Source organism: Sinocyclocheilus rhinocerous, unplaced genomic scaffold (assembly GCF_001515625.1).
Source record: "Sinocyclocheilus rhinocerous isolate Xijiao unplaced genomic scaffold, SAMN03320098_v1.1 scaffold2447, whole genome shotgun sequence".
NCBI classification, from domain to species: Eukaryota; Metazoa; Chordata; class Actinopteri; order Cypriniformes; family Cyprinidae; genus Sinocyclocheilus; species Sinocyclocheilus rhinocerous.
This window is the reverse complement of record NW_015624601.1, coordinates 20,716-32,364: the sequence shown is the minus strand read 5'-3', so window position 1 is coordinate 32,364 and position 11,649 is coordinate 20,716. Positions and strand designations below refer to the sequence as shown.

Sequence of the window (11,649 nt, the reverse complement as noted above, 5' to 3'; positions counted from 1 at the left end):
ATCAATTGACTGATCTATATATAATTAATCTCTATTATAGATCAGTGCTTCTATAGTATTTTGTCACACCGCTTGCATCCGGTGTAGACAAGGTGTTAGGAATCGTTAGTTGTTTTCCCTTATAAGGATTCACGCTTCGGGCACCGCCCCCCCCCCGCCCCCGCCGATGTCATCGTCCATCGCAATGTTTCACTGTAGACATCGTCCGATGCCAATTTTGTAGACATCGCCCAACCCTAGTGACTGTGAAAAGGCTTTGGTTTTGATTTGTGTAAACTCATGAACTGTTTGACTACAATCTTACATGCATCATGGGCTTGTTACACAGAGGTGGCACTGTTCAGTTATGATACAAACTCATGTCATTGGCAGGCCTACAATGATTCCTAATATTTCAGCTCTTTTATAGCACCTGTATTTTACTCTCGCAAGTATATGTGCTCATCCTGTGACGTGTTGAAGTGCATTAATGGTGGGATTGTGGCGTCCCGCAGGGCCTCTGGACACAGACATGCAGCTGCAGGCGAGGAGCAGCTCTGCAGACGTTGCTCTGAGGAACTCGTTCAGCGTCATGCACGCTCAGGGTCAGCTGCTCACCTGTGACCAGTCCATCAACAAACTCATCAAGGTCCTGCTGGAGGACAAATACCCCTCGGGAGCACATCTGGACTTTTATGATTTATAGAGTTTGTGCTTTAAACAACCACTCATTCTCTAGTGTTCATCCCATTTGATTAATGATTGATTGATTGATTGATTTGAGAGCAGACACTATGTAATGAACCTTATTTTGTGAAATTAACCAATGAATCTCATTTATGGGTCATTAATGATCTCTAATTTCTGTCTGATATGTTCTTGTGTTGTCACGATACTGGAATATCTAACTTCGATATCATACCTTGAAAAAATATCAATAAGCTCCACTGGTATTGGTGTATTGAAACTGCTTCAAATATTTACATTTATTCATTTAGCAGACACTTTTATCCAAAGCGACTTACAATTGAGGAGTACAGCAAGCGATTCATCATAAAGAGGCAATGGTTTAATGAGGATTTGACTTTTAAATTACTAGCAGTCAGATCTGCTTCTGGACCAAAAGAAAGCTCTCTGTTTGTGATCGTTTGCCAAATGATTCTTCATTATGTGTTCAAATTCATGATTGTTTACTGATATCTTTCTAGCTGCTGCTGTTTTTCATGTCATAAATACACTAAAGACTTTGGATTACATGAAAGCTTCCATGTATAAATGTGTTACTTCCGTTATCCAAGTCCAGACCATGTGATGTAGCCTATTTTATTCGGAAATGTTCACTTTGTCTTAAATTGCTAGCCATATTTTTTTAAATAATAAATAATTTTTTGTTCTATAACTTGTAGTTTTTAAGAATGTTTTTCTATAATCAAAACGTATGTTTTGTGTGTATTTGATTGATTATTATGAATAAAAATGTAATAATAATTATGAATAATATGGCATTGTGAGTCATCTTATTGCAAGGACAGCCCGAGTTCTGTCTGCGTTTCTTCTCTGTGGTTTTATATATTGCAGATTCTGTATTTCAGTCATTTGACCTGTACTGGTAGTGCTGTCGTCACTGGAATAAATGCGGTGTGTTTCTCTCTGTCATGTTTGTGTTGATTGTGTCCAGTGTCTCTGGATGCTTCTGCTCATATTCTCTTTCGGCACTCCTACTGTAAACAGTTGGACGAAGCATACACAGATGTTTGGAGTGATGGAACTTTTTCCGAAAATCAATCAAGTTTGGAAGCTCTGGATTTTACACACCTGATGTAAACCCTGTACATGTAAACTCTGACAAATAAGGAGCATTCTGTGTCAGGGAGCGCCTAGAGCTGCTTTCATAATGGCCTAATTTCTTAGAAATCATTCTTGGGAACGTCTTCAACTGTAGAATGTTTACTAGATCAAAGTGGTTGATTTTACAGATTTCAGCTTTTTTGGGCCTTTCCGTAATTTCTAAAGGTCTTAAAAAGTCTAAATTCGACCTTTCACAAATTAAGGCCATAAAGGTCTTAAATCAGAGGTCATGGCATTAAATGTTAAAAAATATATATCTTCCTCAGTATTTTTGTCTTGTTTTCCAATACAAATTATCCTTTAATCAAGACATTTACTTGAGATTCAAAATGAAGACATAAAGTCTTGTTTTCTGAGAATTAAAAAAATAAGAGTTCTTGTTTAAAACAAGAACAAATATCTATCAATGGGGAATGAAAACCTGTTTTCCCTTTGAATTAAGTAGATTTTTATGAGTCCACTGGCAGATACTTGTTCTTTTTAAATGATAAACTCACTTAATTGTGATACATTTCTTAGAAAACAAGACTTCTTGGAGTACCAAAGTCATTTTGGTTCTCCAGTAAATGTATCTTGATTTAAGAAACCAGACATTTAGCCTGGCAAATAAGACAAAATACTGAGGAAGAACATTTTTTGCAGTGTGATCAGATGGTACAGTGGAAGTTATTTCAGTATCTAGTGGTTGAGCGCAGTGCTATTCAACCCTGTTCAAATTAGATACCAACATTAAACTATGGATTTTCTAACTACATGTTGTTCTGGGAAATTCCCACATTTACTGCTAATACGTTTGGTGTATTGGTGCCACTAAAAGCGTAAATGTCCTGCAAGATTATTTTGCTCTTTGAACACAGTTTTGGTGACAGTCTGTAAGTGGCACATATACATGAAAAATATATTGCTACAAGCAGCAAACTTTACTCAGTTTCTTAACTTTCTTTCAGCAGTATGCCCCCATCTTTTCCTCCCCAAGGTTCAGACTGGCTTATTTAACCTAGCACAGGCTCATTACCAACCAGACCACACCAACTGCAGGGACATTGACAATAGACACTATAGGCACATTTACTCAAAACATCTTTAAATTCTTTAACATATGATATGACCATTTAACTTCAAAGAAAAATGGAATATACACAACAATATAATTCTCCAAATAAAACAAAATATACCCAAAACCATACAACATCTCTTCATTTCCATATCACCAAAAGTTAAGTTCCCTCCCCTACTAGTTGTCATGGTTTTACCCAACACCAGCAAAAGGGGAGCTGTAGTCAGTAGCCCCTCACTGCAGAACAAAGATCCAGGGGGCGTGGTTGGATCCACATCTAGGGGGTGGAGATGGTAGGTTTAGGGGTGGAGATGGGTGGGTTTAGGGATCAGGGGGTGGAGACCAGTGTTGCCAATTTGGGGATTTTGTCGCCAAATTTAGCTACTTTCTTTCATATTTGGCGACTTTTTGTGGAAAAATTTAGACTTTTGAGGGTGGTTCTAGAGATTTTCTGAGGGAGGGGTTTGGCAACACTGGTGGAGACTGGTAGGTTTAGGTATATGTAAGGTGGGAGGAGTTGGATCTGGATCCAACCTCGCCCCCTGGATCTTGTGTTCTGCAGTGAGGACCATCTCGCTGTAGTCCCGCACCCTCCTTGGAAGAGTCACAGGAACAGGATATGGTGAGTAGACAGCATGTAAGCTAACTATTCACAGTATTGAAACTGTATCAGCCCTTGACTGAGCCTGGTTTCTCCCAAGGTTTTTTCTCCATTTCTGTCACCGATGGAGTTTTGGTTCCTTGCCACGCGTTTTTTTCTCCATTTCTGTCACAGATGGAGTTTTGGTTCCTTCGGCTTGCTTAGTTGGGGACGCTTGACTGACTGCACAGACACTATTGGAAGAGAGCTGAACTGGATGATGACATCACTGAATCATCAATGAACTGACTTTAGCTGAAAAATGATTCTGTTATTGTCTTCTAGCATTATTGACGAACTGTTTTCCTGTTTGACACTGTAAAGCTGCTTTGACACAATCAGTATTGTATAAAGCGCTTTACAAATAAAGGTGACTTGACACAGATTTGAACTAATAAATAATAAAAAAAAATACATAAGTACAACCGATCTCTGTGTGGTTAATGAGGGTCAATACATCTTTGGAAAATTGTAGTAGACATTAGCATTGCGCTGACCTCTGACATGTGCACCTGTCAGGATTCAACACAAATATAATATCTTAACCACCTGTATTCTAAATGAATATTAGAAGATAATGTACTGGATTAAACAGAATTGAAACGTAAGCCTAATAAACCGCACCAAAGTTAATAAAACCATGAACACTAACAATGTAAAGAAACACAGGACCATAAATGGCATTTTAAAAAGGACTTCACACACTCCCGCTATTGAGATGGTGATGACCTCATCTAAGCCCCCGTTATCACAATTAAACTATGGATTTGCTGTGTATCTATATGTTTTTCTGGAAAATTCCCACGTTTGCTGCTAATGAGTTTGAGGTATGGTTAGGTTTAGGAGTAAAGTTAGGGTTATAGCTGTTAGATTTGTGGCATAATAGGTTTGGGTTACGGTTAGGGATAAAGTTAACAGTGTAACTACAAATGTTAATGAAATGCAAGTACTTTAAATGTAATTACAATGCACAAATATTTAAAAAATAAGTACTGGTAAAGTTGTAGTTAAAGCCACCTAATGTAATATGCTCTGGTCCCCTCCCTGCTTACCGTGGTGATGAGTTTTTCTCCATTCTGTCACCGATGGAGTTTTGGTTCCTTGCCGCTGTCGGCTCTGGCTTGCTTAGTTGGGGACACTTCATTTCCGGCGATATCGTTGACTTGATTGCAAATTATTGCAAAGATACTATTTTAACTGAACTGAGCTGGATGATGACATCGCTGAATTCAATGATGAACTGCCTTTAACTGAAAAATGAGTGTTTACTATTGTCATTTTGCATTATTGACACACTATTTTCCTAATTAATGCTGTTCAGTTGCTTTGACACAATCTGTATTGTTAAAAGCGCTATATAAATAAAGGTGACTTGACTTGACTTGACCTAATATAAAGTGTGAGCCAAAAAGCAGTTTCTAATGTGAATATACTTGTTTCTCAATAAAATATGGGACTTGTGATGTGTGAAAAAAGTTAGCTACGAAATTAGCCTTTGGAGTCAGCCACTTTATTACATAACCATTCAGAGCAGGTGCAACATTTAAAAATATTTAACATGTCATTTCCACCACTGAATGAATGATGTTTTGAGATGTGATGGAAATGACATTAGGCTGAACCCTTATTCAAAGATCATGTGAGTGATGATGGATGAAGGTAAACGATGATGTACTATATCAGTTTCTGAACTCCAATGCTCATCTGTATTCCCTCACACTATCAACTCCAGCATTTAACTGCTTTCACTGACACAGTCAGTCCGGTTCTGTCAACTCATGTTCCCCATGATGAGCACGCACAGCTGACGGACAAAAATACTCCTGGGGCTCCAACCATGTTCTCTTGGTTTGCTTCCTTCATGCCAGTAACAGCACTTCTCCTCACTGTATCTGCTGTTTGATGGCAGGAAAGGAGCAGCTCTATTTTTAGCCATGCTGTGGGGAGTGGACAGGGTGGATGGGAAGGTAAGCACTGGGAACGGCAGTTCCTCCCTCAGCCGTAGCGGACAACAGTCTGTCACCATGACCATGGAAAAGATGGATCCTGTGGAAGTGTTTGCAGCCGGGGAGAAAGGCCGTGGCCTCCGTGTCACCAAGGAGATATCAACTGGAGATGTTGTGTTTGCTGAGGCGAGCTTCGCTGCAGTTGTGTTTGACAGGTAAGATCAGGGTTTGGCAACTAGCTGCGAGTTGACTTGACTGGTCAAGAATGGCTTACTTTGGGAAGGGAGTATTTGAGAGAAGAACTAAGCTGAATGTTGTGGACCCTCAATGAATCTCCCTCAATGATCTCAATGAAGTGATCCTTGTTGTTTTGGGACACGTAGATGGTGAAGTTGTGGTATAAAAGGATATTATCACAAATGTGACTTGATTAAGAGAGATCATATTGGAAAACTTGTCGTTTTCCAATTGTAATTGCACTAAAATAAGAGTAAAACACCCTGTTTTTGGTTATTTTGCTCTTTGGACTTGAAGAGATTTGGTGGCAGTATGTAAGCGCACTCTCAGAAAAAAGGTACAAATCTGTCACTGGGGATGCACCTTTTCAAAAGATACAAAATTGTACATTTTACGTACTAATATGTACACTTCAGGTACTAATTTAAGGTACCAATGTGGACCCTTTAGATACAAAGGTGTGCCTTTTGAAAAGGTCCTGCCCCCGTGACAGCTTTTGTAACCTTTTTTTCTGAGAGTATGGCAACTCTACATAGATTTATCTGCACAAAATAATTGTTTTCTCTTGTCACAAACACAACCGTGCTTGTGTTAGATCAATATTAGAAAGTGTCCTTGTACGTGAACAATCCAGACTGTTTTCTATAGATGTACCTTCACAAATCTATATTGGAATTGGTGTTTAAATAATGGAAAGGGACTGGTTTAGTTCTGTTAAATGGAGAACGAGGTTTACTATGTACATATTCTGCAGGTTAAGCTCTAGCTACAGTATGTGAGAGCTCAGATTACGGAGCGGCCAAAGTGTCTAATTCAGGATCAGCTGTGCTACACATCTTAAAATGGTAAAAAAAGAAGGGCTTTCAGATTGTGCTTTGTGAGTAAATATTCTGTAGATTGAAGGGTTATCCCTACACTCTAAAAAATGCTGGGTTAAATACAACCCAGTGCTGGGTAAAATAGGGACAAACCCAGCAATTGGGCTGTTTTGACCCAGCGGTTGGGTTAAATGTTTAACCCAACCTTCTGGGTAGTAACCCAACCGCTGGGTCAAAACAACCCAATTACTGGGTTTGTCCCTATTTTACCCAGCACTGGGTTGTATTTAACCCAGCATTTTTTAGAGTGTACAGGTGTTGCTCATGTAAATGTTTAAAGTCTGTCTTTTGTTGTTCTGAAGAGATTCATTGTGCACAGAGTCACCAGAATAACTGAAGGACATGCTTTAGATGTAACATTATTTATAATCATGTGAATGTGAAAACATTCATAATCAATCAGTATTGTTCCTGCAGTCAGTGTGTAGATGTTTGCTGATGGTTTAAAACCAGCTGCATTGCCACGTTTCTCCTCAATGCCATATTTTTATTTCTTAATATTGTTTTTTTTTCTTTAAATGCAAAGCCTCTGTGCCTGTTAGATACACATTTCGTTTTGGGGTTTTTCCCCAGGAGAATTTCAGACTGCATTATGTTTAGTCACTATCATGTCATTTTTGTGTACTTGCAGATGTTAAGAGCGCTAAACGGTGTGAGAGATTCCATTCTCATGTGACAAGATCATAGTTTCACCTCCATAAAAAGACAAGAGCCACTGCGGAAAACAGCACAGAGTACTTAGCCCTTTGAGCTTCTGTAAACACAAACATGTTTCCGAGAGCGTCTGGATGAAACCAGTACAAATGACAACAAAGAGTTAACCTGGATGTCATGTCTGCTTACTGTACGCTGACTTTTAAAGGGGGAGGCGATGGTGTGTCCAATGACATCAGTGTTCAGTAATGTCATCTTAAAATAGAAAATTATTTAAATCACATGAAGCAATATTTCTAAGCATGCAAGCTGACACCAGAAGACTGAGCTGACAGTTCCTCACCTTTATAATTAAAGCAAAGTTCAAACATCTTAATTGGTCTAAAGGATATGCCCTGCAGAGCAGAATCACCTCAGTTAATTACAGCAAATGTGTTTATTCATTTTTACATAGTTTATTCCTTAATCATGTTACTAATCAAAAATGGTACAAAAATGACTCAATACTGCATACAATCTGCCAGTCATATTAAATATAACCCATTTTTAGGTATATCAATTTATCACACAAGTTAAGCATCCAGATGGTCTTTTATTTGATCCTTTGGGATAAGATTTTAGTTTAATGTTGCCCATATAAAGAACATTTATGTAAAGATCCTTCTGAGAGTTATCTGCCTGTCTGATTCACATGTGTCTGAGGAGGGGTGGGATCATAAAAACAAGAGACATCAGACTCAGATCCAGATTTACTTGTTTATATTAACAGATACATACAACAGAACTGTCAGGATAAAGGAGGCATAATGGAAGAGAAAATAATGCAGTCATCCAGAGTTTGTGGTTAAATCTTTTTCTGTATGAATAAATTTATATATTTTTTTGTTTCTATATGTAAACACAGAATACCTACCGTTCAGTTATTCCCATGAAAATATATGTCGTTGACCTTTAATTTGAACATTTTCTCCATGTTGTCCATCCGTCCAGACTGTTTACCCCAGGGTTCATCCCTGGGACCCTACTAAGGACAAGTGGTTTGCAGAATGGATGGATAGAAGGGTTACATGATGACACTGTGGCAAACTAAGTCACCTGTTTTTGACGGCAAGGCCACTGAAAATGGTTGTGGAGCCCAATTAAGACATCTGCAATTAGGACATGTGAGTGTGGAGTTGTAGGATAGCTGTGGTTGGACCTGTCTAGATTGGTGTCTGCAAAAACGTCATACAGCTCTGTTCTGGATTCACTGGTTTTCTCATTTTTCATCTTTCAGTTTAAAGCAATGGTCTTCAACCCTGCTCCTGTATACCTACTTTCCTACAGAGTTTAGCTCCAACCCTGATCAAACACACCTGAACCAGTGAATCAAGGTCTTCAGGCTTGCTTGAAAATTACAAGCAGGTGTGTTGAAGCAGGTTTGAGATAAACTGGGCAGGAGAGTGGGTCTCCAGCAGCAGGTTTGAAGACCTCTGGGTTAAAGGACTAGTAATCAGTAATGACCAAGAATGCCATCGTTGGTCAAGAAAGGACCGGTAATCAGCAAACTGGAGTTCATGAATCCTTCAGAGTCTTTGTTGTGGCTTGCACATGGCAGATGTAGAAGAGGGTACCATCCTGCTTAAATATGAGAAAAATTAAGACAAACATGGTTTACATGCACCTGTCCTCCGGTCCGAGACATGCTGGGAGAGGCTCCAGCACTCCCATAACCCTACAGAGGATAAGAGAGGATGAATGAGTGGATGGATTAACATGGTTACAACTGCCAGAAAGAGACTGCACATGACAGGAGCCGGATCAACTTAATCTCAATGCAAGTTCTATCCACAACCTATTGCAATGAGTGGATGGATTAACATGGTTACAACTGCCAGAAAGAGACTGCACATGACAGGAGCCGGATCAACTTAATCTCAATGCAAGTATTGCACTATATAAGCACATGGCATGGCAAGGAAAATATGGCAATCAACAGTTTGCTAAGACAAGTCTTTATTCTGCTGCCAAGGCTGTTCTTGAATCTGCCATAGGACAAAGATCATGTTAGAGGTGGAGGTTTTTTTTCTGAAGTTGCCCTGAGATTTTGGAAGGATCTTTTCAATTATGTATTGGGCGAGATGGAGGATCATGCCTCTGATCAGTACTTTGCTTTCTACTGGCAGCACTGAAATGCCATGATTCCTTCAGCAGGTTCACCAGAACCCTGTCTCTTTTATACAATGCAACAATATTGCATCTTTCCAGTCTGGAGGAGCAGTTTTGTACTCCCAAATTCCATGGCTGACATTGTGAAGACTTTGTTGTAACATCACTTTTAAGTGCTTCTGCAAGAACTCCATCAGGTCCTGCTTTCTTGTTTATTGAGTCTATTTACTGAGGCAAAGATCTCAGTAGGGATCAATCAAGTTAATGCACTGGAGGGAAACTTGGTAGGTGATTGAACATGCTGGCGTTTGAAGGTTTCCTTTGGTTGTGGTGTTCAGTTCAATAATTCCATATATTCCAATAACCTCAGACCGGTGTGTACTGCTTTGGTTCTGGAAAATTGCCATCAAATTGCAGGAGGGCCTTCTGCATAAATGCAGGCCGGAGCCAGAATGTCAGTTTCAGACCCTTACTGGGATCCAAAATGAACAAGATCATGCAATGCCAGAACAGTTACCAGAACATATCAGAGTTTGGAAACTCCACAGACTCCACAGTCCACAGACTCAAAAAAACATTAGGTCAGAGACCTTCAATCCTGCTTCCGAAGGGTAACTGTCCTGCAGTGTTTAATTTCAAAACTTGCCTGGAAGTTTTTAGTAATCCTGAAGACCTTGATTAACTGTTTCAGGTATGTCTGATTAGAACTGAAGCTAAACTCTGCAGGAGTTTTTACTTTTGACAGCAAAGCCCCTTCCATATTGTCGATGGGATTTGACCTTTCCAAAGGAGGGTGTATTGCTCAACTTTAGTCTGAGACTACAGAGAATTGTGTATACTTCAAGACTGTGAAGTCTACATTGTGAATGTATGCTCAGTTGCAGCATGGGATGTGCAGTGGTTGGATCTTTTGTCATTGTGAGTGTATTCAGTAGAGTGTCATTTCCATATGAGATTGTTTACTTTTTGTCTGCACAGAGGGATGCTAGGCCACTGAGGTAAATTTTGGAATAGGCAATTTTAGGTCACCATTTTAAGTCCCTTCCCTCCCAGATAGCAAAATTCCTGAGGCCCAGATCAGGCCCACACCTGACATTTTCATCTGGCCCACATACCACGTGGAATGATGGCAATTGGGCTGTCCGCTCCTGTTTGCCATATTTGGGCCACAAGCAAGCCAAAAGAAGGCCCAATATCAGCCATGAATAAACCAAATAAAGCAGAACTGGCCCAAATCTGGGCCACATTGATTTTAATTCTGGCCCAGATCCGGCCCAGATCCAACACCTTGCTCTGGCCCACATACTGTGGAGAATGATGGCACTTGGGCAGTCCACTCCTGTTTGCCAAATTTGGGTCACAAGCAAGCCATAGGAAAGCCCAATGTCAGCCATGAATAAACCAAATAAAGCAGAACTGGCCAACATTTATTTTAATTCTGGCCCAGATCCAACACCTTGCTCTGGCCCACATACTGCGTTGAATAGTGGCATTTGGACAGTCCAGTTCTGTTTGCCAGATTTGGGCCTCAAGTAAGCCTTAGCATTGCTGCATGTAAGCCAACCAAATAAACCAAAACTGGCCCTAATGTGGGCCACAGTTGATTTTTATTCTAACCCTGGTCTTCCCCTCATTCCTCATGTGGCCCACATGCTGCATGGAATGGTGGCATTTTGGCAATGGTCCGCAAGTAGGCCACTACACAGCCACATTTTAGCTATTAATGAACAAAATAAACCATAAATATACATTATCTGGGCCACACTAAGCCTTAAGTGAGTTATGCATCAACAATACTCAACACTGTAAAGAGAAATTTAAAAATGTCCTTCATAAATGTCAAAATAAGTTCCAGAAATGTGTCCTACTTGATAAAATCATCCCGACCCAAGTTTTGCACAAGCAGCAATTAAAATGTCACAGATAAATATTCAAAGACACATTCCAATACTTTAAAAACTGTTTTTCACAAGTTTGAACAAACGCTTCTCACTCAGACTCGAACTACACAGTAAGTCTGTGAGTGTCATAACTACACTGTGTTAAAGAGCACACGACGAAGATGAAAGGTTATGTACCATAAGTCTTTAATCCAACAAGGGTAAATCCAAACACAATGTAGCACAGCAACATTTAAGACATGTAGACGTAAAACCAGACAAACTCAAAGTGAACATACAGGAACTTAAGTACTCAGACCAAACAAGGATAATTAACTAGGCACACCTGAACAGAATAATACAATCAACACAACAAGGGAAA

The 11,649-nt window shown here is 39.6% G+C and overlaps 2 protein-coding genes across 2 annotated transcripts in view; both read left to right on the top strand.

The window, feature by feature from the left end:
- The window catches only part of spra (sepiapterin reductase a), an 18,717-nt gene extending 17,336 nt beyond the window's left edge, over positions 1-1,381 (top strand). The window contains exon 3 of the mRNA XM_016559198.1: positions 495-1,381. Within this exon, the coding sequence (XP_016414684.1) occupies positions 495-685 (191 nt within the window). The 3' untranslated portion in view covers positions 686-1,381. The remainder of the gene's footprint in view (positions 1-494) is intronic.
- Positions 1,382-5,370: 3,989 nt separating this feature from the next.
- Positions 5,371-11,649, top strand: part of smyd1a (SET and MYND domain containing 1a) — a 20,071-nt gene continuing 13,792 nt past the window's right edge. Inside the window, exon 1 of the mRNA XM_016559177.1 lies at positions 5,371-5,685. Within this exon, the coding sequence (XP_016414663.1) occupies positions 5,459-5,685 (227 nt within the window). The 5' untranslated portion in view covers positions 5,371-5,458. The remainder of the gene's footprint in view (positions 5,686-11,649) is intronic.